This window comes from Ruditapes philippinarum, unplaced genomic scaffold (assembly GCF_026571515.1).
Source record: "Ruditapes philippinarum isolate M1 unplaced genomic scaffold, ASM2657151v2 ctg358_1_1_1_1, whole genome shotgun sequence".
Lineage (NCBI taxonomy): Eukaryota > Metazoa > Mollusca > Bivalvia > Venerida > Veneridae > Ruditapes > Ruditapes philippinarum.
The window spans coordinates 507,653-525,313 of record NW_026866557.1 but is presented as its reverse complement, the minus strand read 5'-3'; the positions used below and the strand labels follow the sequence as shown (position 1 = coordinate 525,313).

Here is a 17,661-nt window from a genome sequence, read left to right as displayed (position 1 = left end):
CAATTTTAAGATTTTCAAAGGTATTGGCGTGGCCAAGTGGTTAACGCGTCGGACCAGTAATCTAAGGACTGCTGACCATGTGGGTCCAAACGCCGTCAGGGGCAAGCCGTTGTTTTCAAAATACTTTACACTCATTGCTTAGTACTGGTTGGTTCCAGGAACGGATTCGAGAGTTTTTCAATAAGCTTATAGAATCCAACACAGTCGAACTAAAATAAATTGGTATTATCTAAGAGAGGCAGCATTGATTTTTTTGGTGCAGTTGGTAATGGACAATAACAAATGTTAAATTCATTCCCATGACTCTTTGTACCGGCTTAAGATTAAGAAAAACATTGCAAACATTTCTGTATATAATCATTAAAGAATGAAATAAATAACGCTCGGCATGATTTCGCCAGGATACAAAATGATATATTATAATATATATACATATTTAATGATCACTTCTGGGAATGCATCTTCTAGACGAACGTTCATACTTTCTTTAACAAACTTGTAAAAGCTTATTTAAATTTTAAATACCAAACGCTCAATAATTCAGATAATACAGCAATATTTGTAGGATTTTTAATCTGTTCTGAGTAATGCAAGGTAGTTCTCGATGTTTGTCTTTTCAGTGTCTCGTAGGCAACCTTCGTTAACCAGTTCGTAAGCTTTCTCTACATATTGAATTGCCAAACTTTTCTTCTTACGTTCATGAATTCGACCTTTGCATAGGTACAGGACCATCTCCCGTCTTAGTTCTATACCCGCTGACACTTTCTTGACTTCTGAAATGTAAACTCGTGCTTGTTTAATGTCTTCAATTGATACCTCACTTACATCACTAACCTCAAATTCGTGGGAAATCTTTAAATACGTCATCGCCAAAAACAGCAGAATTATCCTCTTCCACTGATTTACGGCCTCTTCGTCTTCACATGTTATAACATGATACATTAACTGTCCATGATCTTTAGCTTTATTCAGAAGGTCTTGTGACCGGTTCACAAAACATAACTCTTGATATGCATATAATACATCATTCAACGCCATTATTGTAGCAAAGCATGGCAAACATCTATCACACATAACAAGTGTTTGCTGGATGTGTTCTTCTGCTTTTATTTGCTGTCCAATTTTAGCGTACGTTACTGCCATTTTGGAATGGTAAGTCAGTTCAAGGGATGTTCTGTCTAAAGTTTGCGTACACGTTTTGTACATGTCATGGAGAATATCAAACCGTTTCTGTAAATCACTGACTCCATACAACTGAACAGAATGCAGATCAATTAACACCTTTTCTTCCAAATGTTTTTGACATATATCGTGTGTTTCGCCCTCATTGAGTTTTTCGATTGCCCGATGTCTCAAATTCGACAGTTTTTGCCGCTTATCCATATTGAAACAATTGTTGTCCACGCATGTTTTTATAAATCGATATCTTTTACTTGAATATTTACTGTAAGGCACGGATACTCTTCCAATACAATTTGGTCTCGCCCCGTATTTACAAAGCAAGAAGATATTGAACAAAAAACAACATTCAGCTGTAAAAAGCGCGATACACACCCTTTCAGTAGAACATTTATTTATAATTAATTGTAGAAATTTGAAAAGTTGCTCACTTTTTGATAACTCTTTCGAGGATGATATTTCCATTAAACGACCATATAAATCGCCATAAATACGTCCACTGTCAGTCAATGAATCAATCAAACACAAGTAATCGATAAACGGAAATGGTTCGCCCTGCACTTGTCTCAACTCTTTTAAAATTACACTTTCCTTTACTCTATCGTTAATGTTATTTGGATTTATATCAATAAACTGTCCCTGCTGCATATTTATTTTATGAAAAAAGCTTTACATTTGTAACTCGCATTTTATACAACATTATCACAGTTATAGTGTATAGTCTACTGCGTTTAGAAACTATTTGAAATAACTAATTAGTATACCCCATTTCATTGGGGTTTTTTAGAATATAAACAGGGAATTGATTAGTTAAAGTCTTTAAATAGATAATCTATATTTAAGGACAAAGTTCCGTGCGCTATAATAGAGTATATAAACAGGAACAAAACGGTATTTCGTGTACGATGACTAAGATAGAATATAGAGATTTTAAAAAACCATTTTCTGTGAAATATGATATAGGTAAATGCTACGTTATAGCGAGTCAGGTTTCAACATTATTTGACACGATTATTTGAAATTTTGCCAATGATTTTGTCATCTGCCATGCATCTAGATCGATCTAAAGAACCCAAGGATTATATATATTATAAATATTCGAAAATGTTTGTTTTTGCCATACATGTTCGCATTGTAGCTTGTGTATTTATTAAAGGGTCATAGACTTACTCCCTGTCATAGAATTTAATATTCCACATGTTTTATCTGTAATTAAACTCTTTAATACTCGGGTTGTCCCAAAAGTCCGTTACAAAACATAAACATTACAAAAATCATTTAGAAAAAACAAACAAAAAACTCTAGTTAGTATTAGATCCTAACGACATTGGTTTGAGTTACCGGCGCACGTCAAATGCTTTGCATTTTGTTATGAATAGGCTAAACCTAATTACGTATATTTCAAATATCTGATGATGTGTCATAATGTCTCGTTGATTTCCTCTGCTGCCATGTTTACATCATCTCAGAAAATTTTACTTAAATAACTTAAGAAACGGACAAGATATTGATAAATGAAAATATCTCATAGAAAATAGGAAAGGTAAAATGGCGACGTTCGAAGACTTTGCGGGGCAGAGAACAGGTCACTCAGGTTTTATGACTATTTTGAGATGACACATGTTACGATTTTCAACAAATATACCTAATAGAACAGTTTAGCAACATATCCTGAGCATTTGTGTACAAAAGGCATGAACGTAACCAGAGTTTTGCGCTACAAAAAGCGAAAATAAGGAAAACCAGGACAGGAAGACCGATCGTCGTCGCCTATTTCCTACAGCTAAAAACAGGTGGACGAGACCGGAAGTTCGGGTAAAGGAAACATTATTGTATGCCATCCAAACATTCAACAGACATTAACAACACTATGATTTAGGTCTTTAAGTGACGATTTATGGGTGCAGCTGCACGATTATTGCGTTGAAAGCCATTGAGAGTATTTGAGAAAGGCGCCTAATATAGTTTTAACGCCGTCTTTGACGTTTGACGTGCGCCGCATTTCAGTTAGTTGCCATGGTGTTTATGACATATTTTTGTTGTTTTTTGATATTTTTCTATGTTAATTTGTGAAAATGTTTCAACTATACGGGTTTATAACATATTAAAATATCAAATTCGTACCTGTTTTATTAAGCTTTTAAACAATCTTGTCATAGAATATTGGGACAGCCAACGTATACAACGAAAAAAATATTTACAAAAGTGTAATTTTACTTTTTTATTAGATGAACTGATAACAAATGCATCTAAAATTCTAAATATCATTGCAAGTTTTTATCAAAGTATTTGGAAAATGTGAAAACCAGTGTACAGATGATGGTGTATATAAATTGTGCCTTTCAATAGTTAACACGGTAATAAAAGTGCATTAAAAGGTAACACGATAAGAAATTGCTTGCGAATCAATTAATATATCAATGATGAATATTTATTTTGCAAAGTCATTACATGGTTACAATTCAACACATATCAAATTCCCGAAGTACACATATAATAAGTTGGCATACTTTCCGTAAATTGAAATTATTTATTCACTTTACAAAGAATGAATTATACATATATGTATCACATAATATGAATTAGATAAAAGTGACATTATGTTCATTTTTTTACGCTGTCAAGTTGAATTTTATTAGTAAATACTGGAAATATATTTTAAAAATGCAATTATTATGGTTATTGACAAATAATTGTTAATTTAAATCATTTATGATAAGATAATTATAATTAAAGCACAGAAGGCGCTGAATTTGTTTGAGTCTCAGAATGTAAGAAAGTGCCACCAATGCTTTCCAGCGTTTTAATTGTAGTAAATTGGTAATAAGACTAATTGCAACACTGATATTCAATCCAATGTTTATTTTACTTAAACAATTTTAAAAAGAATGGGATGCCTTTACTGGGATTTGAACTCCAGACCTCTCGCTTCTTAAGCGAGCACGAAAACCCTTCAGTCACGGTGAATTTTTATTTGAACTGCCTGAACTTGAAGAAAAATTAGGGCTTGTAACGACTTTAACTGTTGTTTAACACAGATGTAAATAATCCTGGAGCTTACTTTAAGCATTTATATTTATAAAGAATCAAAGGGCTGCAAATTTTGTGGTATTTTCTGATCTTTATGTTTATGTATTATATTTCATTTTGCAAGGCACCAGAGTTTGATACATACGAAATTCTGCATAACTAGAGTTGCATCAAAAATCATTTATGTTCATTTTTTACGACAGCCACACTTTATCATTGCATATCATGGCTACTTCCTTAACAAAGACACTTAAAAAAGAATTAAAAAAAAAGTTTCCTCGACTGGGATTTGAACGCCAGACCTCTCACTTACTAAGCGAGCGCGTTACCCCTGCACCACGGAGAAGTTTTACAAATAGTGTCTGAATAACATCAAGTCATTCTAAATTTAGAACTTCCATTGCATTTCGGGTTTGTAATCCTTATTAATTTCGAGGTATTTTGTTCAGGATAAACCTGTTGTTTAAAATTGAAGTAAATAATTTAGCGAAAATCTTCTCGCCCAAACAGTCAGACATGTAGAATCTATATATTCCACTACTCGGTTTGTGTAGTATTCGGTAATCGACATCGCTAAAAATAGTATTTTCATTGATAAAATCATATTCATCCGCGTAATTTGTGATTGTGCATTTATTGACAGTTCTATAAGCCAACGCTATTTTTAAACTTTGAATGAGTTGTAATTTGTTGGATACTTGTAACAAAATAAAAATATTTCTTTCTTTTAAATCGCTAGTTTAAAGCTGTTCTGAGAACTACTTGTTGTTAGGTTTGTCGTAAACTTCTGTGTCAGAGATTGAATGTCCGCTTTGTATTTACTTATTTTCGATCAGAAAATTCAATAAAACAATATTAGAAATCTTCGACCATTCGGGAATTATTTTGCTTGGTCTTTGGCCATCTTTCCCTGAATTTTTCGGCATTAGTGTACATATAAAGGGAAGTAACCGCTTCAAAAAATAGTGGACTACCTTCTGCATTTGCAATTAACAGCATTAGACTCTGAAATTTCGCTACCATTAAAAAAGACTGTCCCATTCTTGCATGACCGATACATTCTGAAATTTCCGTTGCTCACGTGGATTTATAATTATTAATTATTGTGAAATATGAAATTGAACACAATTTTGGCAAAATGTCAAATTATTTCTTTTTTACTTGTTAAATGACCTTATATTCTTGGTTGGGCATAATGTCACTTAATATATGCATTATTAACAAGCGAGGTTTTATGCACGCGCAATGAGGTTGCGAAGGAATGGTCAGCTGTGTATTGCATACATTTAGAAGCGCCAAATGAAATGCTACCTGTTTAGATCTGAGCAGTTGATGAAATTAAAGGGGGAAGCGTAACGACACAAAAATTCCTTTGCGTCCGTACTAGTAGTACTCGTTTAATACTGTGAAAAGAAAAACGAACTTGTTTCCAAGTTTCTAAAAGTCAACAATATTTTGAATAATAATGTAAGTTTCTGAGTTCTTTTTACGCCTGAAATGAGATGTTACATTGTTAAGATGCATTTAAAACTCTTTGATTCATTTATAAAGGATTTATAATATATATTTTATAGTCACAATATCATTTACAACGTCTTTAGGTATCATATTTTATTTTGTTGAAGTTATATGCTTGGATTTCGAATTTATACTTCTGTAACATGTTAAAAGTTGGCTAATTCATTTTTTTGTAACTTAACTACAGCCGATTTAATATTAAAGTCATTGGCTTACATGTATTTGAAATACTACTAAAAATAATCCTGTGCGCAACCCAGCGTAAATTCCATTAACATTATATTGAAACGCTTATGTTGTATTTTAAAAATTCTGAAGGTGTTACTGTTTAATGTGATATTTTCTAAAACAGTGTAATGGAGATTGAAGGATTTATTGACATACATAGTGATGAGAATAGTACAGTCAGAATACCCGTTTTTCTAGACCACTTAGAGGAATTGACTGACAAAAACTTTCCGTAAGTCGATTTTCTATTTGTGACAAAATTGTTTAAAAATTACGGCGATGTTTCCTGTGATGCATTAGAAGAGTCGTTTAAAATCTCAACATCAGATCAGCTATCAAAGCGTGAACAAATGTTCGCTTATTTACGAGTCATTATGCGAGCGGTTACAAATGATAGGGTGTATACTGTTTTTTGTATTGCCGGTTGTGACGATATATTTCCTCTGTTCATATTTCGTAAATACAGAGATGGTGTAACGTGCGTAGGAAAAGTTTTTGTGCCTTGTAATAAATATTCAAGTAAAATATATCGATTTATCAAAACATGTGTGGACAACAATTGTTTCAATATGGATAAAAAACAAAAACTGTCTAATTTAAGACGTCGGGCAATTGAAAAGGTCAGTGCCGGAGCATCACCAGATGAATGTCAGAAACATTTAGAAGAAAAAGTATTAATTGATTTGCATTATGTTCAGCTACATGGAGTCAATGATTTACAGAAGCGATTTGATATTCTTCATGACATGAATGAAACTCGTACTCATAACCTTGACAGAACATCTTTAGACTTGACATACCATTCCAAAATTGCAGTAACTTACGCTAAAATAGGACAGCAGACAGAGGCAGAACAACACATCCAGCAAACACTTGTCATGTGTGATAGATGCTTGCCATGCTTTGCTACAATAATGGCGTTGAATGATGTATTATATGCATATCAAGAGTTATGTTTTGTGAACCGGTCACAAGATCTCCTGAATAAAGCTAAAGATCATGGACAGTTAATGTATCATGTTATAACATGTGAAGACGAAGAGGCCGTAAATCAGTGGAAGAGGATAATTCTGCTATTTTTGGCAATGACATGTTTAAAGATTTCCCATGAATTTGAGGTTAGTGATGTGAGTGAGGTATCTATCGAAGACGAACGCCAAGCAAATGTTTTTATTTCAGAAGTAAAGAAAGTGTCTACAGGTATAGAAACAAGGCGGGAGATGGTTTTAAACCTGTGCAAAGGTCGAATTCATGAACGTGGTGATAAGCGTTTTGCATTGAGTTATATCAAAAAGGCTTACAATCTTGTGGACGATGGATGTTTACAAGAAATTGAAAAAATCAACATAGATAAATACCTAAATAAACTACAAGCATCCTAACTTGCTAGTCAACCAAAAGCAATCATCATGACACATTGTATGCCATATGTGGAAGGATTTCATATGATTACCATTAATAGTATGTGTTGTCGAGTGTAATCAGGTGTATAATATCTCTTAAATCCACATAATAATTATATGCTGTAGATTTAAAAAAAAATATAACTAGCAATTCGATATGGATAGGTAGTTATGATCCCAATTATCACGGAAAGGTCTTATCATTTGCAGCATTTCAATTTAAATCATGCAAATCAAGAAAGTAAATTATTATGTATGAAATCATATTATAATATGTATAAACATTTCAAGCAGTATGTGATTGATTTATATACATATCTTCATGTTTCTGAATATTTAGAATTTTCAAACAAATGAACTTAAAGTGTTCACGTTTATTCATGACATGACTGAAATCAAAGCGAACTTATGCTGAAGCTAGTCGTCGAACACTGGAACACCTAGGTGACCCCTCATTATCGACTCAAACTGATAAAATATGCAATGGCAGTAGTTTTATCAAGTGAATTTCATGTAAAATCAGATCATGCGATATTAACATATCACGTAACAGTCACATTTATTGGATATCTGGATATGCGGTCTTTTTTTAGCCGATGGTCAATAAGGACAATGTCTAAATCATATTTTAATAACCATAATTATATAATAATTACATTGATAAATTTTCATAATATTATTTTCATAATATATATTCATAACCATTTAAATAAAAAAAAGATTGCTAAAATCTTACGCCAGTTGGCTTTTATTTTTCTTATTCACACCGTTTACCACGGACAAAAGACAAACTTTTACACCAATTAACATGATAAAATGATGGCGTGTGTGAGTGATGGGAAGGCGCTAATCTCTACTTGCTTGTCCACAGATAATGCAACAAGCGCTTTACCATTACTTAAGTTTCATGTTACTGTGTTAGTGACAGGATTAATGTACTTTTACAAGTCGTACCTCAGACTTGTAATGTAAAAAGTTGCAAAAATCTATTGACATTAACAATAACACATTTGTTTTAATAAAACAATTCTATTCAATCCATATAAAGTAGCATTTACAAAAAGTAGCATTTTCATACTAGCAAGTAGATTAAACTTTTTGACTAAAGCTTAATCGAAACATATCTTAATTAAAACAATATTTTGGCTTCACCGGATCGTATCGACTGCAACCTTATTTTGACACGTCATAACTGAGGAATAGGTTTATTTTTTCGTCATCGTGAGGTATAATGTAAAAATCAATTGGATGCTGAAAGACAAGTACCTTTCATATAGATTCATAGCGTTTATTAATAAATATGCAGTGTTTTCATATACTTTAAAATGAGTTTTGTCTTATACGGGATGTCGAATTGTACGGACGGACATTTTTTCTCTAATTGAAAACAGAGGGAATATACACATATAAATGCGTAAAGAATACTATTCGTTGCTGGTTGAGTGGGTCAATTGTACTGCTTTGAATTGCATGCTTATTATGCTATAAGAACTGTTTTGTTCAATGTATATATTTTGTGTTTGATTTTAAGTCACGCTGACCCAGCTTATATGGCAACTTTCCAGCGTTACTTGTGGAAAAATATATCCGGTACCCCTTCGTGCATTATTTCAAAAACCAGAGACACCGTAAAAATCTACCTTCTATTAGCTTAATGGAAAACTTACTGACATGAAAGAATCAAAGATTCCTTATTAAATGGGAATAATCGTTACATTAAGATCAAGGTAACACACTTTTAACACTCCACAGCTAAGGAAAAAAGATTTTCGTTGATTCAACTACTAAGATGTACTCTTTCTAATCGTTCTATTGAAATACTTCAAAATAAAATAAAATAAAAAGCAGATGTAAAATCCGATACCCTGCATTACCGTCAACATGAAAAGATACAAAGGTAAAAATATGTATCAAAATAATCAATCATTAAAATCTTATCAGTATTTTCTTCATACATACTTATTTTTGCCCTTCTTTTCAAAAAAAATACCGTCCTTTTTATCTAAACTGTTTTATTTTCTTTCAATACTGTAATCATTTTCATTTGGCTGCCCATGCTTCACTCGAACACGTCAATATAATGCTATATATCTGTAGAATCTGCTGACGTCCGAAAGAGAAACTCACTTCGACCGTTTTCATCCCTGCCGTCTAATAGAACTGAAAATGATTCTGATCTCTTAATAAAATCTTTTGCTGCATTAAATTTATGTACAGGAACTACAGCACATTCAAACAATCCTATCCTGATACTTTTTCTGGCTGTACTCAAAGACTCAATCAAGTTTTTGAATGTTTCGCATGTCATTTTCACTTTAATCATAAAAACGTTTTCAATAGATGAGCTAGCACTTATCGCAAGATTTCTTTCACCAAGATCCATCTCCATCAGCCACATCTGCTGTACACTTCTTAATAAAGGAAAATATTCGTTCAAATATCCAATATCTGAATCTCCATGAACCCGCTACAGAATACCCTCAGTTTTGGTGCCTCAGAAATGCTTTTCAGGACGGAAGAATATGCTGTCTCATGTTTTAAAGGACCTATGTAACATACCTCTAGACAATCAGTGTTTAAGTCAATCTTTGAGAACGGCGCATCACCGATTTCTATCATTTTCAGCTCAGCATGCTTTTGAAGATCAACTTCAATACCGGGGCACGACTCTGAATGCTCAGAGCACTTTATAAAGCTTAGTCCAATATGCTTCATGTTCTTCTGTTTCGAAATATATGTGACAAGCCTTTCTATCTGATGATGCGTCATTTCAATATTTCTGAGATACAGTTCTTCCAATTGCTTGGTATTTGTTATTGATACCAAACTGTTTTCCGATAAAGCTTTGTAACTATGCTGCCACTCGTTATTCTCCCACTTACCACCTTTAAAGATAAAACACTTCAGGCAGTTAGCGCTGCATGCAAGAAGGTTTTCAAGATCCACTTCATCAACTTCACACTTAATATCTATTTTTTCTAATGAGTTTATTTTGTGTCGCTCCAGAGTATCCATTATCTCGTGAAACCCTTTTTTCGTTTTTACATCTCTCACTTTAATTGATTTGATCTGTGTTTTGTTCATTTCAAGAAGTGCCTCAAGAAAGCAAGAATACTTCTTATCTTCGAAATCTATGTCTATAAAGTAATCTTCTAAATACAGTTTGATTGAATGCTTTCCGTCTGTGAAATTTTCTCGAAATTCTTCAATACATGCAACATGCATGCTTTGATATGCTTTCATAGCTTTATTGTACCCTACAAAGTAGTTCCATGAACCCATATCGCTTCTGTATCCACGAGCAATATCTGATAACGAAGCCATTTCAGATAATGTTTTTGACAAAACACTAGCTTTTTTTGGACAAAGTCCGCTTAGAAAAATCAAAATATTAGAAATAGGAAGTATACTTTCAACAGAGTTACATACTAAGGAAATTGTTCTTACTACTCTTGAAAATGCATTAACTGATTGCATGTAGAGTACAGCGAAGAATTCCTGCAACGTTTGTTCCCGAAACGAAAGCTTTGACCTTTTGGATATGTTCGAATTTAGATGTTTACTTTGTGTCAAAAATCCAACATCAAAACAAAACTTAAGTTCATGGTCCGTCAAAATCTTTGAAGCGGCACCTTTTTCAAAGGCGAAGGACTTTTCCCTATTATATGCAAAGTATGTCTCGAATGCCAGGCGTCCTACTTTTAACAAGAATTCGTAGTGTTTCTTACAAAATTCATTTGCTGCGATTTGGTTTGGTATATGTAATTTTATCTTTTTGTGACATGAACGTTCACTGGAACTGATACTGTATTGTCTCTGCTCAGCTTCGTTAAGAAGTAGACCTATAAGATTACAGTAAATTTCATATTTCGAGCGTCCAAGGGATTGTCCATAGACATGCCACAAACAAACTAAATATGTCAATATAAGGGGCACTGACGTAAACGAACGAATGCTTTTACTTCCTATTTCATTGCTGAATTTAACGGCATCTGTTTGTATTTTTGATGCATTGCTTTTACCTGTTTCATCTTCATTTAATTTTGATAATGTATTAAGTGTTAGCTTATTTGCTATATCTGTATCTAACTTTTGAATTTCAATTACTTGATCAACTTGGCTTGATTTTAAACTGAGATCATTGAACTTCCAGGGCCTGCTTGTAGTAAGGATTGTGGAATATTCCCAAGATTTCCTGTGAGGTATGTCTGAACTCTCAGCCTTACATGCAGTATCTCCTGTAGAATGATACCATTCATCCAACCCGTCTAAGACTATTAGGCACGATTCTCGGCTGAGTATTTCTTCAAGAACATCCACAGTGTATCTATTTGAATGATCAAGATGCTGAATGATCTGGTTTTGTATCATCTCTTCTATTTTACATGAAGAAGAGACGGTGTCTCTCAGTAAAACGAGGAATAAAAAGTCATACCTTTGCATGACCTGTAAGTCTTCCTCTGAAAAATGGCGTGTTTTATTTTTTTGGTTTGCATGGCACCACGTTACTGATAACCGCTTGCAAAAAGCAGTTTTTCCAATGCCCGATTCTGAGGTAACATAAATTTCTTGACATGGTTTGTCAAGCTTAAAGAATATTTCTCGCAATGACGTTACACATTTACGCTTTTCGTTCGGACGACCCCGAAACAAAACTTGTTGGTTGTCAACTATTTCCATCTGTGGAAACACATAAAAGTCAACTAGACGTGTATCTGATTCTCCAAAGAGTGGTGATAGTAAGATGCTACTGTGCCTTTGATTATTAAACTTGATCAGATCCGATTTCAGTCCTGAAATAAATGCATGATAACACAATAATATTTTGAACATAAAAATGTATTCAGTTAAGTCATAAACTTTTGTAATTTTTAGAGGTGTGAACCAAAATGGCATTCATTGTATTAAGGCATATTTTGCTATAAGTGTTTATCTGGACACAGGATAAGTAACCGTCTTATTAATAAGATAAATTAAAAGTAAATAAAATACATAAATTACTTTGAAAAAAAAAGATATGTAACCATATCACAACATGATTGTTTTTTGTATAGAAACTTTAGAAAAAATATTTTTTTTACTTTGTTTGGTATCTTGATATTCTTGTTCTGTCATCGGCTTAGGAGTACTTGCTGAAGTTGTAGGAATAGTTTGTTTCACATCTGTGATACATTGTACAGCTAGTAGAATATCTTTCAGAAGAGTAAATATTGTTTCAAGTGTCTGGAGCTCTTGTGTGCGTTCCTTATCCAAAATCTCGATCGCCTGGCTTAATAATTTGTTCATATTTTGACAGAGATTTGAATTTTTCTCAATAACTTCTTGAAGAATTGATGAAATTTCATTCGATGAAATGGTTACCTGAGCCGATCTTATCTGAAAATAAGAGAGAAACGTGTTGTTTCTTCAATCACAGTTAAATGTATTTTACACAAGTGATAGTTTGGATATTCAACTATGTTTCAAATAAGATTTAAAAAGTGTACCTGTTCTATATTTCTTAAAGCTTCCTTTGCTTTTCCGTCTCTTCTTAGATGTTCAGAACTAGACAGAAAATCAGTCATTTTTCGGATTGTGTCATTTAGTTCTTCTTCTGTCAAAAGAGTATCTGCTGTATGCCTTATACCATTCACCATCGTCCGTATCTGTAGCAATTCATAAAAATTAAATGGACATTTATATGGTAATCGTTCGTTTGTCTACTAAATTATCAATAAATACTAAATTTGTTTTCCTAAAGTAACTAGAAATATGTCCATCGAACACTCAACCTCACTTCATTTGCTGTCATAGTAGCATATACTACTACGTCGCTGAGCAAACTCTTGTCCTTCATAAAAAAGATATGTCATGGATTGCTTAAACAGTGACCTTATGAACTCAAAACCTATCTCTTATAGGCAATGTTTCTACAAAGTTTTATAAACTGAGGCTCGTTACTTCCTTATTTATTGATCAGACGGGGTATTACACAAAGTACCATTTTTACCTTTACCATAATCCAATTACCTCAAAATCATAAGAAAGCATCTTCTGGCAATGTGGAATGTCCCTTCTATGTTTAAACAATCTTAGCTTTATTTCTCCTAAAGTGATTGATATACATGGACTAAGCACATGGTGTCACCGTAGTGTTAACATAATGGCGTCAAATTTAAAGAGGAAATCTACTGGTCATGACCAGTCTCAACGCTAACTTAGGCAAGTAGGCCAAGGGGTTCTCTAATTATAACTCGGACACACACTCAATGGCCAATGCCACATTAACACTGCAAAATAAATTGCAAATTGGTTATTTCACTTGCATTCCTTTTTACATGGAAAAATAAGAAGGGTACAGTGTTTTATTATCGCCCGTCTGATCGTTTTTTTCTTAAACTCTCAATATTCAAAATATAAATGCTATAATCTATGAAAAGGACAAGGAAGATATTCAACTATATTGTTATAACACATAATTATTTCAGGTCAGACCGCTTTATTTTAAAAAAAGAACACAGATCTGGTGATACCAATTTTATGCTAAGTTTTGTTGTTGTGTTCAAATGAATAAGAAATAAAGTGTTTTCATGGAGACAAAAATTGTTGTCTGATGGACTTACATCAAGCTGCCACAGAAGTTTATCTGGTAAGTCGAAATAAAATAAAAAGAGTTTAAACTAACTTACATGTTCACATTCGTCTGAATCAAACATATCTCTGAAGATTTTGTGGCTGATAATCACACTTAAAATCCCGTTCAAATCTGTTACTTCTGCTGAATCAGCGTGGCTGTAGGCTTTAGGTGGCATAAAACACTTTGCAATCTCCCATGGCGAGTTATACCACCTGTTTGCCCGTGTATTACTCCACGATGGCATTCTATTGACATGACTTTTAACGATAACATCCTTCACTTTCGTGCAACAAGAACACGGCTTGAACTTCTTCTCTTCGGAATTGTGAAACCTACACTGTCCTTTATTTATAACACATATGCTTTTTGTTTTGCAAAGCAAAACGTTTTCCGTCGTACACTCCGAACATGGTTGTCCCTTTCCTTCAGGGTATAGTGTTTCACCATGCCACATACATATGCGCGCGTCAACACATTTAGTTATGCCTTCTTTAACAAAACTTAATACCAAAGATGCTTTTATCCAATTTTGGAAATTTCTATCCGCATCTTTTTGTCGGTGGTACTTAGTTATTGTTTTATTGGTCGTTGCCATTGTACTCCAAATATTTACTTCTTTTTTCTAAATGTGAATCTACCTTAGATCATCTGTTTTTTTAATGTCACGATATTGTTCACAAAGACAATGAATAACTTCTTAATAGGTTCAAATATCGAACATTCCCATATTACCAATGTAATGTATCGTGTCTGTAAATGGGTCAGTGATCGATTATGTATAAGGAATGGAATTGGTTGATTTAAACAAACGCAAGCGTTATCTGTCAGTTATCTCTGTACAAGGTCATCTGAAATATTGTAAATGCATGTAATCTGATAAAAACTTAACTGAACAAATGATTATAACATGCGCAAATAAGTGTATTGTGTACTATCAAAAACGATCTTCATGTGTATCTCTCTGCTTGTTAAGTATTTTCACATCCTAAAGATGCATATGAATTTATAATCATGCATTTCAAAATATCAAATATTGTAAAATTATTATTGTACATGACAAAAAGATAAAAATAAACAAATATGAAAAGTTTAAAGAAATATATATGTAATAGCTATGATCACTTTTAATCTGATTTCAAAATACCCCAAATATTTAAATGTTATTCTACCTCAGCTCATAAAAAAATTCTAACTTAATTATTATTTGTAAGTTTTAAGCACTGTGGTACTTTCTAAGGAAAATTAATATTTGTATTAAGTAACATACAAGTATTTTGTATATCGATTACTTTCGAGGTAGCCACGAAACATCCGTGAGAAAATGTTATCAAAGGGATGATAACAGTGGTCAAACATGAATAGATGAACGTATGTTTTACTTTATTAACTGTTATCCCCGAAGCTTACTTAATAGATAACCATACAAATAGTTATGGATTCAATTTTAATGCAAACACTTGTATGTGTAACTCAAATGAGCCGTGTCACGACAAAACCAACATAATGGGTTTGCGACCAGCATGGATCCAGACCAGCATCCGCGCAGTCTGATCAGGATCCATGCTGTTCGCTTACAAACCCTATAACAAGTAGAGAAACTGATAGCGAACAGCATGGATCCTGGTCTGGATCAGTGCTGGTCGCAAACCCATTATGTTGGTTTTGTCGTGACGCGGCTCAACTATTTCACAATTTTTTCCCAATAATCTGTTTGACTGAACTATTTTTGCATGGTTCTTATTTTATATTAGCAACGGCTCTGAAAGATCTGCAAGTTTAAAGACACACTATGCCTCAGAAACAAATAAATTTTTACTTCTTTAGAAGGGGAAAACATTACTTTTTATAGTGTCTAAATAATGGTTTTAGAGAAATCTTAGAGTGTTAAAATTATTTGTCATTAAAAGTAGGAAAATGTAAACAAAATTTTGACTTCCATACAAACTACTAACTATAACTGTGCTTTTGCGATGAAAAAGATAGTAATTGGCCAAAGAGTAACTTTTTGGATACTATAAACGTACACCAAAATCATAGATTTTGAGTAAAAAAAAAGTATTTCTGAGGCATAATGGGCCTTTAAGCAATATTGGTTTAATATGTAAACCGTATATTAGTATATGCAGCATTTAAAGCCATAAAATATTCTATATAAGTTCCTCGTTTTCTTTCTAAAGATTATAACCGCATATAAAAAAGTGATCATCTTGTTTGTAGCAAAATAATCTAACGAAACATGATAAACAATTAATCACCTTAACCTTCAGTTTATTTGTTAGTCATCAGCTAACAACAGAAAAGTCAAACCTGGGTATTTCCTCGGACACGCGACACAAAGAATAATTCATTTTGTTTCCAATAAGCAGACGATTCCATGTTGCATGTTCATGAAACTCGTTTACACACATTTTCAAAAAGTTTAACACACACTAACGGTGGTTATCCATATTTCAGGTTTATTTACATATTTAATTCAAAAAAGAATGTTAAAACATAAACACAACACTTGCAAAGTAAGCACAATTGTATGACATTTCTATCGGAAAAAACTACCGGTATGTAAACACACATTTTGCAATACAATATCTTCAAACATAACTGTTATTATATATACTCACTTGTAAGTTAAACTCATCTGCCATATGCAATTTATAGTCTGCTTTCGGTTTAGCAATGAGAAGTCGCCTGATTAGATATCCGGATCACTTAACAAATAACAACATTTATATAACCTTCATGAGTCTGTTACGTACGACGCGATAATCATAAAAATAGAAAATGGTTTACCATGAAAAGCCGACACCGAGATTTGTATTTCCAATATCCTGATTTGTTTAAAAACAACAACTTAATAACTATGCTTAGTTTATCAATACTGAGCACTGTGGCAAAATGTTTCACACTTAAAATATGGTATCCTTTGAACATGTTCTTAATATCTGCAGACGACTTTGATAGATATTAAAGGGTTTTAGCATGTTCTATATTCATTCGTCTAAGCCTCCTTAATATCATGGTATTAAATAACATAAATGATCTGCAGATCAATGCTCTGTTATTGGTATTCTATTAATCGTGTTTTCAATTTTAATTTGACAAGAAATAGTCCGGAATGTTCTTAGTCAATTACAAAATTGACTTTAAACGATCTTTTAATATCTCATTGTAGGAGTTCACTTCATTATAAGATAGGGGCAACTGACAAAGCAATACCTACAAGATAAAAGAAACGATAAAAAGAGCGGAAAGTAATTGACACAAAATTAAATGATATATAGATATATGTGCTGGCTGGAATATAAAATATAAAATCAGCTCATTAAAGGTAAATAGATTAAAATAAAAATGAACCTATTTCACTTATGTAATACACTGTTCAATCTTTCTATAAGACAATAGAAATGAATTTGAAATAAATAATATAGACGATAAAACATCGACTAACAATTCTTATAAGTAATCGTTTGTAAAGTCAAAACGACTCTGGCCTACTTTGTACGAATCGACGTGATGGGTAACATTTACAATACTTCATGGGTGATCCCCGCGAGTCTTAGCAAGCAATAATTACGCTTTCTGAAACTTCTTATTTCTTGGACTAAATTGCATAACTTAATCACAATCAAAACTTGTCAGTACTCGGAGTCGAAGGCTAAAGATCTCATCAAAGTTAAACAATAACTAAAT

At 32.9% G+C, this 17,661-nt stretch overlaps 1 protein-coding gene across 4 annotated transcripts; it reads right to left on the bottom strand.

The window, feature by feature from the left end:
• Window positions 1–8,367: 8,367 nt before the first annotated feature.
• LOC132732885 (uncharacterized) lies at window positions 8,368–16,728 on the bottom strand. 4 transcript variants are annotated; one of them, XM_060719415.1, is made up of 5 exons: window positions 16,593–16,728; window positions 14,027–14,822; window positions 12,845–13,003; window positions 12,440–12,734; window positions 8,368–12,151 (listed from the first exon to the last, which is right to left on the bottom strand). In XM_060719415.1, exons 2-5 carry the CDS (start codon window positions 14,567–14,569, stop codon window positions 9,792–9,794), a joined length of 3,357 nt encoding a protein of 1,118 aa, XP_060575398.1. In that variant the 5' UTR covers window positions 14,570–14,822; window positions 16,593–16,728; the 3' UTR covers window positions 8,368–9,791. The 4 variants fall into 4 exon arrangements, with proteins under 4 accessions (XP_060575398.1, XP_060575394.1, XP_060575395.1 ...); XM_060719411.1 differs by lacking the exon at window positions 16,593–16,728 and adding an exon at window positions 16,230–16,561; XM_060719412.1 differs by lacking the exon at window positions 16,593–16,728 and adding an exon at window positions 16,282–16,561.
• Between the last annotated feature and the right edge of the window lie 933 nt (window positions 16,729–17,661).